This window comes from Marmota marmota, unplaced genomic scaffold, assembly GCF_001458135.2.
Source record: "Marmota marmota marmota unplaced genomic scaffold, marMar, whole genome shotgun sequence".
NCBI lineage: Eukaryota > Metazoa > Chordata > Mammalia > Rodentia > Sciuridae > Marmota > Marmota marmota.
In genome coordinates this window covers 33,293,246-33,318,050 of record NW_026000108.1, presented here as the reverse complement: position 1 = coordinate 33,318,050, position 24,805 = coordinate 33,293,246, and the positions used below count along the sequence as shown (strand labels likewise).

Sequence of the window (24,805 nt, the reverse complement as noted above, 5' to 3'; positions counted from 1 at the left end):
AGGTGCCAAGTTGAATTTCCCTTGATCTTATTAAGTGACTTTCCCCATGGAATTTTTTATCCCTGTGGTTCATGAAACACTCATCTATATACTTTAAGTTTGACTAAGCCTGAATACCAAAGCCTGTGGTCAGAACCTAGTAGTAATTTTTCTTTATGTCAGACATTTTTTCATATGTTCAAATATGGTTATTTTACTGAACTTTAAACAAAAGTTTAAACAGCCCCTTTTTTGTTGCTGTTGTTCCACTGGAGCAAACTAATAGAACCACCATCTCCACTGTTTAAGTCTTGTGGGGTTTGGGGTCCTTTCAGTCCTAGCTCTTAGACAGGGTGGCCACCTAATAACCAGTGTGCATTTGTTTTGTGACTTAACACTTGAGGCCATCACTCATTTAGTGCTGTTTCTTCTCACTCGCTTTAGCATGTTAAGCTAATGCCTGCTAAATAATTGACTTGAAGGAAAGTGCAGCCAAGTACTCAGAGTTCCCTGTAGTGCTGGAGTGAAACCTGGGTTCTAGTCCTTTCAGGTTGTGTGGCCTTGAGACTGTCTCTGAACCTCTCTGAGAATCCTGTTGTTCTTTGCAGAATGGTAATACCTGTCTGTGAATCAGCTGCCTGTTGGATAGTGAGGAGATGAAGCCTAACTGCATGCTGAAATCTCCCATGGAGCTTTTAACATGCTGACCACTGGGACCCACTGCAGATATTCTGACTAAATCTTAGGAATAAAAGTTGAAACAAGGAGAGGAGAGGAGGCTTGGACCAGTAGGCCTTGTGGAATGTGGTCAGATCAGGAGCTTGAAGGAGGGAGGGTCTAACAGATTGATTGATAGAGAAGGTGTTTCTTCAAAGAAAAAGAGGAGTCGAGAATGGCTAACATTTGAGGCCCTGAGACCCAAATGATGGTGCCATTTACTGAGATAGAAAACACTGAAGGAAGAACAGAAAACCTCCTTATATCTTACAAAAGAGTAAGACAGTCACCATGTGCCAAAACATGTGGACAGTTTTCTTATTCTCTGCAAATGATTATTGCATTTCATCCAGGTTTCATCCTCTCCTTCCCTCATCTTTTTTTTTTTCCCCTGAATATTCTTTAGAACTTCAGCAAACCTAACTACCAGTGTCTCTTCCCCATTCCCTCTCATTGGTATGGATTTTAGGCATCTAGAAACCTTGTGGATTCAGTCTGTTTGGGAGTGAGAATCTGTTGCCAGGACTCTTGCTCCATAACCAGAGCTGATGAGAACAGTCTCTGATGTCATCTTTGTGCTCTTTTGGCTCTTGAGGTGCTCTAGACTGCAAGGTCATTTTCCAGGACTAAGATGTTAAATGAAAGCACTAGCTAAACAAATGTCACTCGAAACTGCATCTGGTGAGTGATTAGGACAAGATCGAGCTGTTCAGATTTTGAAAGTTGAGTTATTAAAATGCTGGCATGGTTGTGAAATCCCAGGGTGTTTTCTTAGTCTGACACATGTCGTCCTGCTGTACACGGCTCTGTGGTGGCCCAGGTATGCCAGCAGGTCCCGTGGGGACTGACCTCATGATGCCAATTGGTAGAGGCAGCACCAGTAGCTGCAAGCTGAGGAGGCTCTTTTCTGCTCTGGCTGCTCTTTATTTATGGCATTAGAAAGTTCTTGAAGCTTTTGTTCCATCCATCTTCTCATCCTTCTTCTACCTGTGAATTGGGTGGGCTGATGGCAGACTCACATTGTGTAGACGTCCTTGCTGTAATGTCACTGAGCAGGGTCTTTTAAGATTCACAACCCACCAACTGTCATTCACACTCCTAGTTTAATCTGTTCAGTGGAGGTTTCTGTCTTTGGTGGCCACTTCCCCACAAACTGAAGGCTGTCCACCATGCCTTTCCTGCCCTTGGGCATACAAGTGGTGCCTAGATCTTGAAGCCCATCTCGTCTAACCAGTCTTGGTGGGTTCTTAAATACTGCCCCTGGTGCCTATGACAGACAAGCCATCCCAGAGCCACACCCATTCTCAGGGCCATGCTGGGCACAGTGGAGCTCTCTGGGACACCTGTATGGGTTTCATGTTTTCCTAGTCTTGCTCAGTTGACTTGCTGGGTATTGTGCTGCTGGGTTGCAGTTCTGCTCCTCAGAACCAGGCAGAGGCAGCATCACCCCTTTCTGTATCCTGGGTGGTTTCTATAAAGTTAAAAGCTGTTCTCCTGCTTGTAGGAAGTTCATGTTGCTGTGTGTGCTGTGCTGACGTGCCCACAAAGTCCTATTTGGCAGGTAGGCTTTAGTTTCTTCACCAGGTGTTTTTGATGCTTGAGGCTTTTTAAAAAAAAAAAAAAAAAAAAAAAAAAAAAGGTGAACTATTTTTTTCTCCCTCACAAGTTCACAATGGAGGCAAGAAGCAGGTGCCACTCAAACTCCTCTGACTCATCCTGAGAATAATACAGTATCCAAATGATGTTATTTGGGTATTTTTGCTGCTTTTATTGAAGTGAGGACTAGTTTGTAGGAACCAGTTATGCATCTGCCTGTTTTTGTGTTTAAAAAAAAATGTAAATAGTTCTTTAAAAAGGAAGTTGTAATAATAACTCATAAGAATAATAGCTGCTTCTGTGGCAGTTTATTAAATTTTTCCCGGGGGCCTTTTAAGGGCTAGCTCATTCAGAACAGTTGTGCAGTTGCATCTTCTATGAACAAATTGCCCCTGAAGTCAGCTGGGTTACTTAACTACCCTGCCAACGCCTGCAGCTACTCATTCGGTGGTACTCTTCTGGGTACAGACGGTTAAAAACTTTGTCTGCACAAGGCATTGTGTGAGTGGTTCTCTGATGACCTTATAAATGTCCTTTAAAAAATCCTCTTGAAAGGATAAAATAATGGAATTCCAGAGTCAGAAGGGGACTTAGAATTCATTTCAGGCAGCACAGTACCTGAGGCAGCCTGCTTGCCATTGACTATCCATTTCCTGCTTGAGTACCCCTCCATGAAGGGATCGCACCTCCTAAAATAGTTCATTTCATTCTCAGCTCTAATTCTTAGCAAGTTCTTTCTTGCTAAGAAAGCAATAAAAGCTGAACAAACATTCATTTTCTGCATGTCATGCTCTGCCAGATATCCCCATATTATATTTGTACAATTGACATTTTTAGCCCATTGTATAGGACCTTCAAGTTATTCAGCCTCTCAAAATACTCTTGAGTTCTGATCCTTTCATGTCAACTGTCTATTTCTTATGTCATCTCTGTCCTTAAGTTGTCTTTGGAACCCAGGAGTCTGGTTCCAGAATCCTGACCAATTTATGCAGTTCCTGTAGGCAAGGGATCTCCTGGATCACAGCTGAGGCTCATAGGACTCGATCTTTGGGATCTCACTCACTCTGCCCAGTATTGCCTTGTTTTTGTCTCTGTAAATCTGCCCCATTTTCCATTAATATACTTCTGACATGGTGTTAGTCCAATTTTCTTTACTATAATGAAATACCTGAGGCTGGATACATTTATGAAGAAAAGAGGTCCATTTTGGCCCACAGTTGTGGAAGTCCAGACCAAGGGGCCATATCTGGTGATGGCCTTCTTCCTCACAGTGCCCCAAGACAATGCAGAGCATCACATGGCAAGAGATAGGGAATGTGTGTGTGTCTTCTCTGGTCTCTCTCCTCTTCTTATAAAGCCACCAGTATTTCGTCACAGGGCCTCCACCCTGATGTTCTTATCTAATCTTAACACTTTCCAAAGACTCCATCTTCTAATACCATAATCAGGTAAAGTTTCTGCTCTCTTATTGCCTCACAATGGGGATTAAGTTTCAGTACGTGAACCTGGTGGAAACACTCAAGCCATTACCCAAGCCGTATTGGCATGCATGTGACTTCAGGTGCCAGGATATTCTCCAGTGTGACTCCAGTGAGTCAGGTGACCCTCTCTCTAGGTGGCAAGTTCTCATTCCCAGCAGGACATCTGATTGGCTTGGCTGGTCAGATGCCCAGTGTTGACCCTGACACCTACGGCTGGGTTACCAGACCAGGAGGGAGGAATAGAGGACCAGGAGGCCAGGGGACCCAGAACTGGCTCTTTAGGGAAAGGTTCTCAGACCTGGTTGGATGCAGGGGACGGGGGGTGGTAGCCAAGGGATAAGCTCCAGTATGAACCTCCTTTCTATATGTTTGTCAGTTAGTGACAATGAATCCATATTGTTGCACAATCATGGAGTTGTGTGTCTCTGTCTTATAATAGTAGGGTCTAGCCAGAAGCCTTCCTAAAATCCAGATGCTAGTATTTCAAGAAAAGAAAAAGAGAGGAAGTGAGTCTGTGGAGGCTCACTGGTCTCCAGAGGTCACCACCTCCCTTTAAACCATCCTTCCAATGAAGTGCACTTGGTTTTTGACTGGCATAGACCTCATACTCGCTGGCCAATAATGGTATTGTTCACATTTAGGCTGTGTCAAGGACCTCTTCTGAGAATTCTGGGACGCTCTCCTGTGCTCTGTGTATGCTGCGAGACCCACTTTCACAGCAGTTGAATCCTCCCCAGTGTTACCTGAATTCTCAATGTAAAAGGGAAATATTTTTTTTAACTTCCAGATTAATATTCTCAAAAAATTCCCACTCTGGAACTCTGAAGGCACATGTCTAGGCCGCTGTTTTAATAAACAGTGTTTTATAATGCTCGGGATCTGTTGTCTCTCCATTTTAGAACACCGGGGGATATTTTTCAGCTGCATCCCTTGAATCCTCTTTTGTTCACCATTGATTTTCTTTCTATGAATAGTGATGGTTCCCTTATCCATTCTGAGTATTCTCACAGTTCTCTAGGCGTGTGTGTGTGTGTGTGTGTGTGTATGCATGTGTGTGTGTGTGTTGCTGTGAAATAGAATTCTTTTACAGCAACCAGGTGCTGGCTTTTATTTCATTTCTTTTTTTTTTTTTCCTTTTTAAAAATCATCCCCTGCTTTCTCTTTTGCTTTAGTTATTACAACTCATGTTCGTTCTGGTTTTTAGATGACTCTCCTTGGTAGACAGTGAGGTGAAGTAGGAGTTGGGAAGTTCTGCTTTTTATTTGATAATCTGTTAACATTGCATCCTGTCCCTGCTGGCAGCAGGCCTGTCTCATCAATGCCTTGTATTCAGAATGAAAGGGGGAAAAACATGTGGCGGTCTCTAACATTTTGTAAAACAACTTTCCTACTTCCTGAGGTGTCTGCATCGGTTATCACTCACTCCTGAGCATGGGAATCTATTTCCAGGCTTTCCTTTGGTCTTTCTCTATCTTCTTTCACTTGCTCATGGACTTCCTGTGCAGCGGTTGTGGCCTTTCAGACTAAGCCTGCCTTTTCCCCTCGTCAGGGCCTTTCACAATTCATCAGCATGTTGCTTTAGAAGGCCTTATGGGCTTCTGTCCCTTTGGGGTCTTGATGATAGCTTGAAATGTGTCCTCCTGAAGTCTGGAGCACGAGTCCAGCCTGGCGTGGATTCTCCCTTTTGACAGTCAAAGGTCTTTCATGCTGTCATGGTTTCTAAGACTCTTACTGCTTTACCCCTTTTGTGTCACTTAGCGTCCAATTCACAGGAGCAGTTCCTCATCTTGTTTCCTGTCCCCTGTGGGAGATGAACTTGATGCTAAGGCAAGTCGCCAGTGCTTTTAGCTAATTGAGACTTCTAGGAGATGTCTGGTAGACGTCTGGTAGTTGAAACCCCTCATTGCTAGCACAGTCTGCTTCCGTGGCAGTAGTTTTTTCAAGTCTACACTGGGAACATGCTGTCGGATCAAGACCAAGATCTGTGAGATGTTAAGGCAATGCCATTATTCCCTCTGTAGTTCATTGTTCAACTTGCTTTTCCAGTTAAGCACAATTTAGCATTAGTGAATGTTTTATTGCTGTGTCCAAGCAACTCAGCATGCCCAAGATGATTGTTTTTGTAGGTTAATATCCAAGACTAACTGCCATGGAGTTTGAGTGCTTACTATGTGTGAGGCTTAACATTAGGCAGAAGATATTTTCATGAAATACCACTTAAGGGTGGCCTTTTTTCTGAATGTTAGTACTACTTTTTTCAGTGTCTTCTGCTTAGAATTTGTACTAGTACTTTTGAAGCCTTGTGCAATCCAGTTTGACTTCAGGATGTGTTAAGCCATTAGGTGGTTTTTTTTTTTTTTTTTCTGTTTTAGACAAGATATACTGTTGATGTGTTTTTTATACNGTTTTTTTTTTTTTTTTTTTTTTCTGTTTTAGACAAGATATACTGTTGATGTGTTTTTTATACTTGTTTATTTTTAGGTCACTTTCCACAAAAGCACTTAAAGAAAAATATCAGTTACCATGTATGGTAATGACAGATCCTGATACAAAATATTTGAATGGGTATGAGGATAGAGGCAAGACTATATAACTTCTGGGAATTTTTGGATAACTGAAAGTAGAAAATTTAGTAAACATTTAGTCAGTGGAAGGGACTTTCCTGTGGTGTTATTTTGGTTTTTTTCTCGTAGCATCTATTATTCTCAGTTGTGATTTACCTAAATATGTAGGTCAAAAGATTAATGTTGGAGGTGTGGTGTCTTTTACATATGGGATACATTCAGAACTTTCAGAGACAACACTTCAAAGAAGAAGGGTCAAAGAGGGTGCTTTGACATTTAAGTGATACCTAACAGAGCCATGAAGGTAAGACACGTTCTTGACCAGAAAAACGGTGAAGGGGTGGAATAGATCCAGGACAGGAAAAATGGACGTTAAGGGAGATGTGAGATCAATTTCAGTTGTAGTAATGAATACATCAATGTGAGAGCTTTAAAGATGCAGTGGTCTTTGTCAGTGTCCTGTATTGTCCTGGCTCTACTGCTCATTGGCTCCCTGACCATGAGAGAAGCAAGGTTTCGTCATCTTCATTGTGTTGAGAAGAATTCTTTTAAGAAAGTGAACACTTTTGTATGATGAAAAAAAATCAATTTTTTTTTAAGCAGAGCATCATGTTTTACGTTATCAAGGATAAGTGTCTCTTTACTACATTTGATTATAATTCAGATGGGCTTGAAGGTAAGGAGCCAGGATCACAGTCACATGGATCAGAGGGTGATGGGGGAAGAAGCTGAGATGTGGAAAGCTCTGAGGCTCTTGTGTAAGTTTGTTAGGGTGGCAGCCCACAGTTATCCCAGAGCATACCAGACTCAGAGCATGGTTAGGACATCTGGTAACATGAGAGGAGATCTGATCTAGCAAGTAGGCCCTGCTGTGGAAGGTGCCAGGTAGCCTGGTGATCTCTTGAGCAAGGCAGTACACTGTGGTTTCAGATCATCATTCTGTACAGAACAGAAAATCCAACTAATGAGTGAGGTTCAGGGGACAGAGCTCAGCATATTGAAGAAGGCCATCCAGGTCCTGTAGGATATCAGTGTTCACCGAAGTTAGATGTGCATCGGGACTGGACTGAGCTTCCTGAAGAGGACAAAATGCTTCTGCTAAAATTCCATAATCTGGAAGCTGAGCATATCTTGTAAGTAGGTGGAGTAGTTCCTGGAGTCAAATGTGAACTTCCCAGAAAAGTCCAGGAGGATCCAAGGAAGTTTGACTAATGGGCATTCACTTCAAGATGCCACAGAATTAGGCCTGTGCTCCACCTTCTCACCTGTCCAAGTGGCACATAGTCTGTGATTGGTTTAACTTGGGCCATGTGCCTAGCTTTAAGTCAGAAAGGGGCTCAGTAACTTGATGAGCAGTCCCCCCCCAGGTGGCCTGCCAGGGAAGCAAGTTCTCCAGAGGAAAAGCAGGGGCTATTTCCAGGAAAAGCAGAAACTGAGCTGGAAAGAGCAACAGAAGTCCACTGCACAGAACCTGGTAGAGGAGTGAAGTGTTAATGCAATTGCAAATTTAATTTCCTTCCTGGCTATTGCAGTCATGGTCCAGAAATTTGAGAGGTATTGGTATTGCTGAATAGTTTCTATTTAATTTCCATACTTTTTAAAGGTGTTTCATTTCTTTTGTGTCATATTTGAGAATGTAGTATGTGAGCCTTCACTTTCAAAGCACCCTGTTCACTGTTTCCAGAATGTTAATGCCTTCCCATTGTGCTCTGTGTCTCTGACCAGCTGCTGTCAGGCTCACAATCGAACATTTGAAATGACTGTTGTGCTCCAATAATGCAGAACATGGGATTTCAAAACTCCTTTGTAGCTGCAGTAACTGCCTTTGTATTTCTAATTAAATTATCTGTGTAATAAAAAAACATTAAAAATAAAATAAATAAAATACAAACATCTAAATTATTCTTCCAAAGATTGCTTTGATCCAGAAGCTTGGGTCAGGGAGCAGCAGGGAGGGAGAGAAAGAAAAAAAATAGATATTTTTTACATATGTATACATTAGACAGGAACTTTTAGTTATTATTTTTCCTAAAGAACAAAAGAAAAATATATTACACTTTTGAAAAAAGACAGTGGGAAATGTTCATAATTTCCTAAGTCACGCCTCGCTTTAATCACACCTCAAGTTCTGCCTCTCAAGTCTCCAGCTAGTTTACCAGTTAATATTCTTTTATTAGATTCTGACTGTTGCAAGCATGACTGTTTATTTAATGACCTCAATCTAGGTCAAGAAACTTGAGCAAATAGTATGGCCTCTTTAATGCCTAATATGGGAAGCCATTGAGTGAAAGGTTATATAATTGGATTCCCTTGAATCTGTTTGGGAGATAATATAATAGGTATTCTGATTCTAATTGCAGCCTTACTTATAATTACAATAGAGTTGAACCTGCAAAAATGTAATGGTTCTATAATTATATTACCAGGCAACAGAATGATTTTGTATCTTTTTCTTTTCTCCCTCCTACCTACCCACCCCTGCGTTTCTATTGCGTAACCCCTATACAGATGACAATTCAAGGAAAACATGTACTTACTTAATATTAACTCACAAAATTGGATGGGAAAATTTATTGTTTTACTAGCCACTTTGATTCACACTGGTCACAACCTTAATTAAATATTATTCAAAACATTTTAATGTTAAATACTTACATTAATGTCTTTGAGACTTCTGTTTTTCCTATATTGAGTATTTTTAAAGGGAGATTAATTTTACACTTTCTGGGGAGGATAGAGTGACAGGGACTGTCTGAGTGACAGGTATCATGCTACCTTGCTGCCATCTTCACATCAATGATGTTGATGGATGAGGAAACTGAGGCTCAGATGATAAAATAATGTGCCTGATGTTAGGAAGAAGTACCATAATCAGAATTTGAACACAGATCTGTCTTCAAGTGTATTCTTCACCCCACCACAAACACACAGTCTGCCTTTCTTATTTTATAATAGAAAATTATAGCTAGAATTTTCATGTGTATATGAGGAAGCAGGCACTGCCCCAAGTATGAACTCATGTAATCCCCACAAAACCTGTGTAAGAAAGTAGGCAGCTAGAGGGTAATTAGTCTAAAGTAACCATAGCTTATAACCTCTTGCTTTTAGGCATGATAGTGATGCCTTCCTTAGTTGTATTCTGTACTTAAAATATTATTGATTACTGTGTTTTAATGAGAAAAAGACACATGATTCTTAGGATAGGGCTGTTTGACTGTAAAGAGAAGCCCTCATTAAGTGATTAATTTTTGTTTTAAATCCTACATTAAAAGCAATGGGTCACTAATCTGAACAGTGCATTTTATTTAAGCCAAGATATCCAAAAGATTGTAAATTTGTCATGTGATCCCCAAACAAAAAGATAATTGATAAGGTTTTTAAAACTCCTACATCTTTTTCATGTCTTGAGCTTCTGCTTGGAGTGACATAGATGGTAGCTGTGTGTGGTCTGTACAGTGATAACGAGAGACATGGAGAGGCTACAGGGTCAGGCCAGCTCTGCCCTCCAAGAATGCCATGTGCACTTCCACTTCTTTTTATCTCTGTCACCACAGTCCAACCCAGACCCCATCATCTTTTACCTCGATTGTCATGTAACCTCAAAGTGTGGTCTTCCTGCTTAAAACTTGCAGTGGATTCCTACCACGTAAAGAATATGAATTCACATTGCTCATTGTTTCTCCAGTCTGGCCCTCATTTTGTTTTATGAAGAACATTATCTTTTGCTCCTGGAAATGCCAAGTCCATTCTTCCCTCCAGCGCTCTGTTCCTGCCCCTCTGACTGTTGGTTGGGTTTCCCTGACCTTTCTTTACATATCATCAAGGTCTCAACTCAGCATCCCCTTGATGGATGCCTCCAGTTACTCAGCAGTAGGAGCGTGAGGAGCAGTGGTAGAAGCAACAACAATGAGAACAGCTAATATTTACTGAGCTCTCACTACCTGCCAGGCATTATTCTTTTTCATTTCTTAACTTATCCCGTCCTCACAACCACCCTTTGAGGTAAGGAATTCTTGTTAGGGCTGTTATATAGATGGCAAAACAGAAGCACAGAGAAGTCTATCAATCATTCTTTCAAACACTGGTTTATTTTCTTCATCTGTATTACCATGATCTGTAATTATCTTGTACTATTCTAGAAAATAAGTCCAAAATTAGGGACTTTGCCTTATTTTCTGCTATTTCTATAGCATTTTAAAAATAGTAGGCACAGAGTAGACGCTTGAGTCTGTTGAATGAATGAATAAACAAATAAAGGAACTAATATGATCTTACTGATTGGATCTTGCTATTTGTGATAAGAAGTAGAAAACTTTAGAGATTATTCTGCTTTCATTGTAGAAGGTCAGAAGCCTTTCACTTGAATAACTACCGAGCATTGTTCTTCGTTACATAGTACTATGTGCTTGTAAACATGTGCTGAGTCTGGGCATAGGAAGGAAGACTTCATGTCAGCATACTCAGTCACTCAGTAATCATTGGTCGGTAGGTTGCAGGTGGTAGTTGGCTTAAATTGTAGTCACTGCTTATCTCTTCAAATATGGAGATTTTGCCAAGATCACAGAGCAGCATTTGGCCTCCTGATAGTGTTGGCTACAGATTAAGGTGACTGTTGCTACGAAACATCTTGATAAAGACATGAGTAGAATTTTTTATTCTGTTTTCTAAATTTCCCAGGTCTTCTAAACAAATGAACTATTGACATTTTTTCCCCCTTCCTGGTGCCTAGTGGATGCAAATTTTACAAGGTTTAAGAGCTTGAAAGAGCACATTAGATTATCAGCGGAGCTTCCTCATTTTACAAGGGAAAAGAATAACCCTCAGGGATCAAGAGGTTTGTGTAGGGTGACATAAACAATTGGTAGAAGAAAGAGAGCTCACCTTGCAGCCACTTTGTGGGTTGAATGTTCAGCACTGTTGAGAGGGAGATGAGCACTTGTGCACTTCAGAGTCACAAGTAGGATGCCAACCCACCAGCACCCTAAGTCTTCTCCATAGTGGAAATTATTGCTAGAAGATGAAATTATCACCAGGAGAATGTTGCTTATACGTACTGACACAAAATAATATTCTTCTTGTTAGCCTATGCAGTGTTAAGAAAGATAACGTGGCTATTTATTTCTCTATACTAAATTTTTGGTCCTTCAGAAGTCTAGAAATAGCATTTGTTCATTTTATAACTAAAACTGAAGAATTAGGTATAGTAAAATTCCTGGTTTGGTGTGTGCTTAGGGCATACTAAATAACTTCATCATGAGATGAAATAAAACACAATTCAGAAAACCAAACTGCTTTTCTTCTGGGGGAGAAGAAGAGAATAAGAATCAAACAGAATGTTATAAACACTGAATATGGTATTTTCAATATAGCTGGAAATCTGAATTACTGAATCATTGTGTGTTTCATTTGGCATAAATAAGGAAAAGTCTCTCCCTGGCTCATCTTAATGAAAACTGGGCTAGGATAGTTTATTCAGAGAGATTGTGTGATTGTGACTGGTTTTAAGAAATTATAGCCCTTGGAAAGTATGACCTTGAAAGAAGTTGAACTGTGCTTTAATAGAGAAGGAGTCTTGCTTAGTTCCTGAAGGGATGGTTGTGTGAGTGTACCCGCAATTTGTTCTGTAGAACTTTTAGCTTAAAAATACAACTGGGGCCGTGGATGTCAAGTATCTGCTGATTACCGAGGACACAGAAGTAAATGCTTGAGTGATTCTCCTGGAGAATCCAAAATGTGATAAAGGAGTAGATAAAGGTGTCATTATCACTATTAACTTGTGTGTCTGTACTTGAGGACATCTCGAGATACCCCCAACTTGGAAATTGGGAAAATGAGTGCATCTTATTTCTTGAGATCAATACACGTACTATAGTCAACTTTTTTGCTGCTGTGACTAAAAGACCTGGTCAGAAAATTTTAGAGGAGGAAGAGTTTACTTGGGGGCTATGGTTTCAGAGGTCTCAGTTCATAAACAGCTGGCTCCATTCCTCAGGACTCAACTGAGGCAGAACATGATGGCAAAAGAGAGTGGCAGAGGGAAGCAGCTCACAGAATGATCAGAGAGCAGAGAGAGAGACGCCACTCACCAGATACAAAATATACACCCCAAAGGCACACCCCCAATAGCCTGTCTCTCCCAGCCACACCCCACCCACCCTCAGTCACCACTCAGTTAATCCTATCAGGGGATTAATTCATTAATTGGGTTAAAGCTCTCATAACCCAATCATTTCTCCGCTAAACCTTCCTGAATTGTCTCACACGTGAACATTGGGGAGACACCTCACATCCAAACCACAACAACATGACAGCAGCAAAGTCACCTGCTGGGGGCAGATTGTTTCCTAGGCCTGCAGGGATTGCTGATATCCCAATGAAAGATTAAATATCAGTTTGAATTTGGAGGTGGAGGTGGTCACAGTAGGGGTGAGTCATTGAGTTAAACCATGGCCTCTCTGTGGTAGGGAGAAATGATAGCGAACAGACCTGATGTATCATGGCCCTGTTGCCAAGGCATTCCAACAAACTTTGAAGAGTTTGGTCCTATGGAGGCATTGCCCTTTTTGTGGGATTGAATTCTTATTTCATCCAGCCACTGGTGACTGGGTTTCTTTGGTGCTTACCAGACACGTTATCACTTAGTCACTGACTTTCTAGATAGGACAACCTGGGAGAGTTGAATCTATCGCAAGACTGAAGTTACTATAGTTCCTATGACAGTCATTCCTCATCATCATTTACTAATCATTGATTTGGATTGATCCACCTGTCTCTAAGGGTTGGGTAACCCATGTCTACCTGTAACATAGGGTTCTGTTCTTGATATATGGCTGATCTGATTTTGCTCATGTGTGAATTCAACAGACAGTGAGGGCTTTGAGCTACAGCTATGATAGTCAGAAAACTTTTAGTGTAGCAGGGAAAGCAGAGAAATTGCCACTCTGAGACATTGCTTGGGAGGCTCTACAACTTAATTCATATACTCCATTAACTCTCTGAGTAAAACAGATAACATTTATTATGTGCTTAACAAATATTAGGTATTTTGTTAAGTGCTTTGCATATATACTCTTTCATTTTATACCAACTGTTCCAGGAGGTGTACACATATTTTTGTTTTACAGACTTTTTGCACACTAGGAAGCCTATTGAGAACAAGTAACTATCAGATGTGTCATATTCTTGGCCTTGCTGTTAACCAAATACCGTCCATTTAACTATAGTTGATGTGCTGTTTGAATGTATTCCATGGTGGGCTTCACAGTTCAGTCTGGACCACCTCAGTACTAACCCAGCGAAGATGGGTCCCTGAGGGGATCCCAGAAGTAACCAGCTGAATGCTTTGGGGGTGCATGTAGATTAAATGACAACTATTGTATATGTTCTTTGTGTAATATTGGGCTAGAAAAAGCTTCAAAAATACCAGAGAATGTGATTAAGATGCATTTCCTTGTCTCAGCAAACTTAACCTGGCTTAAAAACAAAGGTGACTTCTGAGGACCTGATCTACCAGGAAGACTCAGTGGTCACCCTTACTACATCCACAGCTTTGCTCTCCTTCTTTGCTTCCTGTAAAAATGGCTCAGTACTCTACAGTTTTTAGGACTGTAAACAGGTGGATTAAAAGCTACTAGTAAATTTTAGATGCTTACATTGAACAAGCTTCCAAATCATCAAGCAAATCCTAAAGCAAAGGAGAGAGCCAAGTATGGGAAGGAATGCCAACTGAGCTGGCTTACTTTTGTCTTCTCTGGGATGGAGGTGGGGGGTGGGGGGTTTTCCCTTCAATTGTCTTTGCCACCACTGTACAATAGCTCAGTGAAGTCATCATCCAGGTATACACACACGGCTCTTTATGGGTCATTGTGGCTCATGAAGGTGGTAATTTGCAGAAGAAATAATATTTTTTTAAAAAAATAGAAGCCTAAAAATAGAGTTGTCTGGTACATATCAAGTAGTTTTTGAATTGAATGTGGGTGTTTAGTCAGTTCCTATTGCTGTGATCAAAAGGCCTAACAACAACAACCTAGAGGAGGAAAAGTTTAATTTGATTCACTGTGTCAGAGGTTCAGTCCATGGTCAGCTGACTCTATAGCTCTGGGCCCAAGGTGAAGGGCTTGGTGGAGAAAAGCTGCTCAGGACCTCGCAACCAGGAAGCAGAGCAAGATCTCTGCTCATCAAGGACAAAATATAAGTGCCAAAGGCACACCCTCAATGACCTTCCTCCTTCAGCCACACCCTTCCTGGCTACAGCTAACACCCAGTTAATCCATTCAAGTGGATTAGTCTACCATTTAGGTTACAGCTCTCATAATCTAATCATTTTACCTCTGAACATTCTTGCATTGTCCCAGGAGCTTTAGGGGAAACCTCATATTTAAACCATAGCAGTAGAAAATGTGTTTTCACTCTTTATTGAGAAGAGTTGTGCGATCAAAACTGCTACCCACCTCCCTCAAAGTGTGAGTTTGTTAATTTAGATAGAAGAGTCTTACTTCTCTTCCTTACAGAGGAGTGTGGATTGATAGTTTTCCTGTATCTCCAGGTATAACCTGTTTATTTCTACAATACAAATTTATTCAAAATTATAACAGTTAAAAATACTCACATTTCACTTTAGCAGGTCTTTTCCCAAGTTACCTTCTCAAAATATTCCCAAGGACCTCTGAGTTTGCTGTGCCTGTTCACTGCTTGATCTAGGCACCAGTGGGCAATTGGGTGCATTACACAGGTGGTACATGAATCCTCTGGCCTTTGGACATCCTGAGAGTGAGCCTCAGGGTGCCTGTGGGGTCCCTGTCACTGCCAAGCTCACAGGAACCCTGATACCACTGAGAAGACAGGAGAGGGTGCCCACCAGCTCCCATAGGCTAAGGACTTCACTCCTTGCTTTTGTGCAAATTCCCCTCCCCCAGTCTCACATCTGGTCAGGGCATCCCAGAGCCCCAAGAGTTCTCCATAAATTCAGCTTCATGAACATCATCTTTCCCAGGCTTTTCTAGAGTGCCTGGGTAAAGAAAGCCTATAGCATCAGCAATATTCTGTGCCCAGAACCATGGAGTCCTTTTGATGGTTCTACTCTAGAGAACAGGTGGGTCACCAGTCTAGATTTTGCCTCTTTTTCTGGATTTTTTTTTTTCTGGGTATGACAGGACCTAATTTGGTGTCATGTGACTTCTAGGATGATGAGGATAACAGGCAAATCTCACCCTGGAATGCTTTCAGTGGCCTGTTGCAAAGCAGAAAATGGACTTCTTCACCAGCAGGAGAGGTTCCATGTGACACCCTCCCTCCCTCCCAGTGCTTCTCGTGTGCTTCAGTAGCACTTCCCTGTTTGCACCCACTTACGGACACATCATCGTGTCCGCACCCCCAGCCCTGTGTCTGTGCTCATGCTCTCACCTTTATAGACCCCCTCAGTGATTCTCTGATTTCATACAGTATCCAGATGTCACAGGCAAAGCTTTCTTGTACCATTCCTTACCAGCTCTTTCTTGGCTCTCATGCATCTTTATCAGTGGGTGGAGAAGCTTTCTCTTGCCCTCAAAAATAACAGCCAAATAACCGTTCCTTTGTCATTTGTCATGTGTTAATCGGGCAAACATTTGTTGAGTACCTGCTGTTTGCTGGTACTGGGGTTAGGAAGATGAGTAACAACACACAGCCTACAGCCCCAGGGAGCCCCTTTTCTAGTAAGTGGAGACGGACTCCTAAACAGAGAGCATCAAAACCTCCTGGTAAGTGTCTTGCTGGGGCCAGAGTAGGTCAAAGCAGCTTCACCGACTTTAATATTAGAGGCCCTTCAAAAGAGGCCAGGTGTTGGCCGGCTGTGTGGGAGAAGCTGGTATTGTCTGGGCAGAAAAGGGAAGGAAGAGTGGGTACTTCAGATGGAGCGCTGTTGGCGTCCCTTTTTAATAAAAGGGTAAGGCATTCCTTGAATTTTCACTAGAACATACAATAAGCAGTTTAAAATATTTTCTGTTCAAGGCTGTTCTTATAAAACTTATGTGGTTTTTAAAAATGTATTGTCAGTGTGGCAGCAAGGGATCCTGTTGACTTGAATTATTCCCATGATTGTGAGATATCTTCAGATGATCTTGGAACCTTAATACTCAGGAGTCCAAATTCTAATTGAAGGAATGATTAAATGATTGTAGTCAATAAGATCATTGTGGTGGTTGCTTATTTAAAACAGTACTTACTTTTTTTTCTCCTGTTTTCATTCAAAAAGAAAAACAAAGGAAAACATTAAATGTTTAGCTTAAAATCTTAAATATATATTTAGATTAGTTTTGTCTCATTAGTCCATACTGTAATATAAACCAGTAGAGAGTTATTTACTTTTGGGTATATTTTTTTGTAATGGGAAGAAAGATGTTGAACATTTACCTGAGGAAAGTTTTAAATCGATGTTACTGCTTTTGAAATGGATCCATTTTTATGTGACTGTTAAATGACAACACTTACATTTAATAGAAATATTAGATACAGGGATTTTACTTTTTATTATAAAGGAAACAAGCACACCCATAAAGGGCAGCATGTACTTTCAACAGATTTTACGTTCTAGAGTAGTAACGGAATGCATGTTCAGTCTGGGTAATAAATGAATCATTTCTTGTCAAATAAAAAGACTTGTCTTTTTTTAAGGTTATGAGAAGACAGATGAAGTTTCAGAGAAGACCTCACTGGCCGATCAGGAGGAAGTCAGGACTATATTCATCAACCAGCCCCAGCTGACAAAATTCTGCAATAACCATGTCAGGTAGGGACTCCTGCAGGACACTAGAGCAACATCAGAGCAGCGCTGCAGGTCGGAATGGAACCACTTGCAAAGAGCCTCAGTTCAGTCAGTCAGTTCTTGAGAGCCTCTCACCAGCAGGAGTAGGTTGTTTCTCCATCTTCTGTCCAGTAAAGAAGTGTTAATAACAATCTTGAAGTAGGAAGGAACAGAAAAGATCAGAACCCTTGTTCTGCCAATTCTGTATGGAAGCTGATCATGTGTAAATGTTCTAAGCCTATGACTAGAGCAGATGTATTATTTATTTATTTATTTATTTTTGGTTAGCAAGTTTTAGCATTTCAGGAGAGATCTTTGCCATTCTGCACCAAGAAAACTCTAACCCCAACCCACAGCAAATCTAAATCTAAAAATTTAAAGAAATATTGTTTTTTGATAGTTGAGGGATACAGCATGCTGCTAGAGGGTGGAGGAATTGCGAGAATGACTTCACTGTAGTGATAGGTTTCCATTGCCAACAATCATGTAGAAAGTATTAGTGTAAGCAAAGTCGCTGAGAGACCTCTTGGTCCACATGAATACCCCCAGCGCTGGCCTATGTTTCTCTGGTGGCAGAATTTCTAGATTCCAGATGTGCCCATTTAAACTAGTATTTGCAACTTCAAATTCTTGAGTAACATTTCTCAGTTTGGGGAGTATGGCACAGGTCTACTTTAATCTCTCTTCTATTTTATAACCAAGACAAAGCTCTGGATGTTTCCAGTACACTATCTTATCTCAAGTTGCTCTTTATAAACTATTCCTAGTGCTGTTAAGCAGGGTGATTGGCCAAAGAGAACAAATGATATTATGCAGAAGAGAAAGCCTATGGTTTTCTCTTTACTATTGACTTAGCCATCTCCTCTCACACTTTTTCATCTAAGTTAATAACCCTTTGCAAGATTTTTTTCAATTGGAAACATTGAGCAAATGTTCATCTAATTGTGTGTGTGTATGTGTGTGTATGTGGTGGTGGTAATGGAATTTTGTAAATGTGTGTGCTAATTGTGGAATAATCAATTTCTCTGCTACTTTTCATTTTTGTTTTCTAGCACTGCAAAATACAACATAATCACATTCCTTCCAAGATTCCTCTACTCTCAGTTCAGAAGAGCTGCTAATTCATTTTTTCTCTTTATTGCATTGCTTCAGGTAAAGTCACATCATAAAACCTTAGTTCAAAGTTAAATGTTCAGGTGTTAATATATGTGTTTGTAGAGCCCATGACCTGAGCCCTGAGACTTAGCTGAAAGCAGAGAGGAAGGCTGGTCTGGATAGACATTTTCCTGCTACTGCTGCAAGCAGGACCAGAATTTCACCGCCTCTTCAAGCCTTTTGCTTCATTTTTATCAGCATGTTTAGGTGTTCTGTAAATTCAATGTGGCAAGAACTATTCATTTTAAGTGGTATAGAGGCATGAAACTTTTTCCTAAAATTTTACTTTAGTTTTATAGCATTGAAAGTGTCACTTCTGAACTTTAGAATATAAAAACCTCTTTCAGAGTTAATTGTAACTGATTGTTTTAGGAAAAATTGTTTTATTAAAAAGTAGCGTAGATATCCCTCTAGTCTTTTATTCCCCCTCCAAGCATTATATATTGCTTTAGATAGCAAAAAAAGGATCATAGAGCACACATTGTTTTATAGTCTGCTTTATATGCATAATAATATGTGAACATTTTCCTAGGTATTCGCTGTGCTTCTCAGATGCCATTTCTAATTGTTATAAAATATTTTATTACATAACTATGCTATTATTTATTTAACCAACCCCCCATCGTAGGTTAGCCTGTATGGAATATGCTTGTCATAAAGCTCATTAATATGTTTTTCTAACTACTTGTTAGATAAAAATACACTGCCTCACCCAGTGTTAGTCTGCCAAGATAGTAGAACAAATGAGGCATGTTTTAGAAGTCACTAATACTTTGTTGTTTTTAGGTTTAGTATAAACTTTTTGAATCTCATTGGATTTCTCTTGCTTTTTTTTTTCTTTTCTTTAAATAGCAAATACCTGATGTGTCACCAACAGGTCGTTATACAACATTGGTTCCTCTCTTATTTATTTTAGCTGTGGCAGCTATCAAAGAAATAATAGAAGATATTGTAAGTATTTGAATTTTTTTCACTAATGTGACTTGTGTGTATATGTTTGTATACAGAAGTGTTTTCTTAAGTTATTTAATTCATGACACAGGCTGTAATTTATGCTCATTCAGTTTAGCAATGTATGGAATATATTCCCATCCCTGAAGCTAATTCTTAATAGATTAGATTAGTACTGAGGCATGCTCCTTACAATATTCGCTTATGTTTATAGGTTAGTAATAAAATAGTTTGAATGTAATAATTGGCATAAACTGGAAACCATCCTTGAGCATTGTTTTCAATTGAATGAAGTCGCCTCAAAGTTATCTAAATATAGTTTTTTTTATTATTTCACTTTTAGATTTAAATACCATAGTTTCTGTCTTATTAAATGCCTTTGAGGGGCTGGGGATGTGGCTCAAGTGGTAGCGCGCTCGTCTGGGATGCGTGCAGCCCGGGTTCGATCCTGAGCACCACATACAAACAAAGATGTTGTGTCCGCCAAAAACTAAAAAAATAAATATTAAAATTCTCTCTCTCTCTCTGTCTCTTAAAAAAATAAATAAATAAATGCCTTTGATTCTTTCACATCTTATTTTAGTAGTTCTCAATTTCCTTTTCCTTTATCTTATTTTATTACAGTAACAGAAAATTGGCTATTTTTAGCATTCTGTAGTAGTAGAGAAAAGGGGAAGTCAGTTTCCCTTTTGTAAAATAAATTCCCCCCAAATAAATTTGATCTTTTTTTTTAAGTCTATAGTTTTAGCATTTTCAGTAGTGACTTAGTAGAATATAGTTTCCTATTTTTATGTGTAAGTAACAAGTGGCATATATGCTTATTTTCAAATACTCTTAAACTGATGGAGAATTTTAAAAACAAAAGTTATATCATGTCAGCTGCTAAGTAGTGAGAAGGTGTTTATAAAGCTTCAATTTAATATTTCATAAGCATTCATTTCTGTAACAGCATTTCATTAATATTATTAAAAAGAAAACATGAGCCACAGCATCATTAGGGCCATTGGAAATGGGGCAACTAAACATTTAGATCAGCAGTCTCGAAAGCATCTGAGAGTGTAAGAGAAGATTTGGCGTGTGTGCGTGCATATGTGTAGGACAGCAGAGTCCCCTTATTTGGAAATGATGCACTGCACTGGGACCCCTAGTTGAGAAATTTAAGGGACTCTCTTCTGGCTTATATTGATACATGCAGACTTTGCATCCTTTAAACTATGGTTGGATTTGACAGTTCGCAGGGATTAGAAGTTTAAACTCTTTCATCACCTTATGTACTCACTTTTCTGAGTTTGTTTATTCTAATTTTTATGGAGTACCTGTTTTTTCCTAGACATTGTGCTATTATTTCTGCTAATGTGATTTACATTTAGTTCCCTCAATAATTTTGAAAGTTGTATATTAAACTCCATTAAAGATAAGGAAAACTGAGGCTTAGGAAGATCCTGTATCTTGTCCAAGCAAGTGGTGGAATTAGAACACCGTTTCATGCAATGCTCTTTGCTCTATGTGGAGAACATGATTGTGGAGAGTCACCAACAATAACATAAATAACATTTTTGTGCTTCTGGGTTCCACATATTTGTACTGTGTTCTTTATTAAATCTTATAACAGCCTTTTAAGGTATGATTGATCTTATCCCCATTTTGCAGATGAGGAGGAACAGAGGACAAGGTAATTTGTCCAAGGTCAAGAAGCTGATGACTGGGACTGCTAGATTTCAAGCAAGGCTTTTGAGTCTGCATTTCTGCCTTATGAGCACCCTTCTAAACTGCTTCCCTTAATTTAGGTTGTTGTTGTTTTGTTTTTTTGGTTCCCTAGCAAAGTCATAAGCTCTCTAGCTATGTTCTAGTACCCCATCTTTGAAAATACATGGTAAATAAAATTGTATTTGACAAATAATTTTAAATAGAACTCTTATTGGCAATAATATGAGCACTGTTAGAAAGAAGCTAATCAATCAGACCCTGAGAAATATAGTAATAGTATCATTAGGTACTAATAATGGCGTAGGAGGTACTTTTTAGTGAAATAGGTGTTAAAATATTAACTAAAATTTACCTGTAAGAATATCTAATAAGAAGTTTGTAATGTTTAAAAGTTTAAGCTTGAAATATCATTCTCTAGAAAAAGAAAAATATAAGTGATAGTTGGACAAAAAGCTGTCTTTATCAGAAAATATAATGAATATATATACATATATATTCATGCATTCTTTCAACAAAACCAAGCAAGCATTCATTAGGATATACTTCAGGATGTGCTAAATGTTTGTGTGGTAATAAATCGTGTTCCAAACATTAGAGGTTTAGTGCATGAATCTTTTGCACTTACTCAAAGACACTGCACGTTGCTGGGAGAATGGAGGGCAGGAGGTGCCCCTGTTCCAGATAGTTCTTCAGGAGCACAGTCTGAATGGAGGTTCTGCTATGTGGAATGTCAGTGGTCATTGGAACAGGAAAGGGGACAGGGAGTGGAACTCTCACATCTTACATGTTTTGGCTCCTAAGTGGTGTGCATCACATCTGCTTACAGCCCAGGATTAGAAATAGTGTTATGATAATGAGGAAGGGAATGTTATCCACCCCCCATCCATGGAAGTAGAGAACAGAATGTCTGTGAAGGTTAGTAATGTCCTCCACTCACACCTCAGTGAATACGACAGAGCTTGTGGTCTAGTAAATCTTCCTTTATATGCTATTGAACAAAATTTTTAAAAATTTTAGAATAAAGCATAGTAAGATTGTCTACTAGTGAGACACTTAAGACATCCATCCCAATGTATTTTAACTCTTGATGCTTTTAACCGCTTAGTATAATACAGTTTCCTATTTTTATGTCTAAGTAACAAGTGGCATGCATACTTATTTGAAAATACTCTTAAATTGTTGGAGAGCTTTAAAAACAAAAGTTATATCATGTCAACTGCTAAATTTTTTGGAAATGATCAGTTGTTTTTTAAATTGATAGCAAAGAAGGAATGTTTTTAGTAGTGACTATCAACTTGTTAAACCACTTGTAGACTTTATTCATTATAAAAATGGATACTTATTTTGAAGTCTATGGTATGCAAGGACCAAAAGTTAGTGATGTGCTAGTGACTAAAAGTAGCCTTGATGGAGCTTATAATCCAGTAGAGAAGATGGATGTTAATCAAGTAATCATATTGGGCTATTATTATAGAAGAATGTGCAGTAAGTCCTTAAAATAATGCCTAGTGTATAGTAAACAGTAAGCGGATGTTAGCTATATTGTCATCATTCAAAGATCCTTTTGGTTAAACAACAAAAAATGAATTGGAAGGAAAATTCAACAAGACTAGTTAGAAGAATATTCTAGTAGTTGGTATAAAAAATGAAAATATGTTAGACTAAGTGATATTGTAGAGATCGTGAAAAGTAGTAAAAGGAAGTCATTACACACTCAAAAGTAAACTTGACCAGACTGATCACTGCCCAACATGCTACATACCCTACTTATTTTCATTCATATTCTATCCATCTACAGCCAGTAGAGTATAAGTCCCGTGAGAAGGGAGGGGCTCTGGCTCATGTGTTTTTGTGTGTCCATAGCAGTTGTTAATGAGACCTGGCACATAGTGTTTAGTAAATATTTATTGAATGAAGAAAGAGGTTGGGCAGGGGCAAGAGGAAGAAGAAGGTGCAAGGACAACTCTCAGGGTTTCAGTTTGTAAAAATAAGTGGTGTGTGGTTCTATGCTGAGTCAAGGGTGAAGGTCCCAGGCTGCTTTGTGGACAGTTTGAGATGCCTTTGAGACTGCCAGAGAGAGGTGTCGAGGAGGCAAATGGGTGTGATGATGTGGACTCAGATGAGTGTCTTGCTGGTGTATACTTTCATTTTAGAATGAGTTAAGCCAGAAAAGAACTTAGAGAAGTGATGAAGGCTGGGGAGTAAGCTTGACCAACTGAACCCCATCCCAGAACAATGAGCAAAGAGACCAGAAGGCCTCGAGTGCACATGGAAAACCTAGGCAGTCATGTGGTAAGATATGCCCAGGTTTGGCTTCAGAAGAGGAATTCTGATCACTTTCTTAGACAAGTTCTATGACCTCTCAAAGCCTTAGCTTCCTTACCCTTAAGAGGATTTAACAGAACTCTCAAAGTTTTTGAGGGAATTAAATGAAAACAAAACAAGATCAGCATTGCAAAATTGAGTATTCTAAAGTTCATAATACTGTTGATCCAGTTAATGGCGTACTTTCAGTCACACGTCGTTAATAATGTTAAATAATTCACTATCTTTCACTAATATTAAATGAATTTTGGTTATAAGACAGTAGACTTATTTGAATTCAGAAAATGTCTTTTTTCTAAACTCTTAGTTTTAGAAGGAACAATGATCTCTTTATGATACACAGTAAGATGCTTTCTCTTTGTAGTCACAAGATTAGACTCTTGCTAAATGCTTATGTATATTCAGCACATTTCTTTCTTGATAAGTAACCTAACTTATTCCTCGGAGGGAAGGCTAAGAGAGAGATGCTCCAGTGTGAGAATTCTTTGCAGGTGGAAAGTCATGTTTAGGATCATCTTAGGTTTCACTAAGATTAAATTTCCTGTTTGAAGTGGAATGTTTCATTAATTAGCTTTTATTTGTCTCCTTCAGTTGAAAGTCTAACCATTGCCTATCATCTATTGTACATTATTTTGGAAATATTTATACCTCTTTTGAATATCTAAATTTTCCTCAGACTGTTATTTTGAACCAAAATTTACCTTTGATTGCTTTCTAACATTCTTAGAATCTTTATTAACAAAGCAACACACAAAAATGAACCTTTTTGTAGTTTTACAATTATATTCTCTACTGTTGCTATAAGTTTAATAGAACTTCAAGAAATAATTTAAGATCAGTTTCTGGCAAACTAGACTTTCTTTGGGAAGCAGTAATATGCCTATTAAAAGTTGACAAGAATATACTTTTATTAGTGAGTATTTTATGCTGAGAAAGACTTGTAGTGTGTTCCTGCATATGGATTTGGTAAGAATCATTTTCAACACTTTCCACAGAGGAGTTTTAAATGCTCTGTTTACATTTTGTGCAGTTCAATGATGATTGATTGGATGAACCAAGTTTATGGGGCCAGCAATTATTCCACTTCTCCAGGTTGTTGCTGGAACTCAGGATACTGATCTACCACTCTACACTTTTCTCTTGGAGAGTTTTCATGTATGCACTGAGATTCCAAAAACCTTGTTATTTTTTTTCTCATATGGAAAACTTTGGAACTCTCTTGTTTTATATTTGTCCCAGCTTCTGTGGCAGTCGGTCATTCACAGCCAAGTTTGACTTTGGGCTTCCTATGATAGGATCTTTGAGCAAAGAGTTAGTTACACTCAGCACTTTCCTGCAGCATTAACAGAGTCTGATGTGTTCTGCTTAATGCTTGCTGTAAGTTTCAACAGAAGCCAGAGAAAACCTCCTCTTGCCACTTAAATTCTCACCTTTTCTCGGACCTCTGTTTCTTTTTTTTTTTTTTACCCACTGCTATAAACCCTTGGCTGATGTAACCCTTAAAATTCACCTGCCTGGACTTAGATTACCTCACCTGTTAGCCATTTAAT

General features: G+C 39.2%; 1 protein-coding gene across 4 annotated transcripts in view; it reads left to right on the top strand.

Moving 5' to 3' along the window:
- Window positions 1–24,805, top strand: part of Atp8a1 (ATPase phospholipid transporting 8A1) — a 229,096-nt gene that overhangs the window by 11,728 nt on the left and 192,563 nt on the right. For 3 of the 4 annotated variants that reach the window (XM_048784412.1, XM_015482073.2, XM_048784413.1), the window contains exons 2-4: window positions 16,988–17,102; window positions 18,170–18,269; window positions 19,125–19,223. In XM_048784412.1, the coding sequence (XP_048640369.1) occupies window positions 16,988–17,102; window positions 18,170–18,269; window positions 19,125–19,223 (314 nt within the window). Of the gene's footprint in view, window positions 1–16,987; window positions 17,103–18,169; window positions 18,270–19,124; window positions 19,224–24,805 lie in introns of those variants that run through there. The other variant, XM_048784414.1, reaches the window with a different exon arrangement.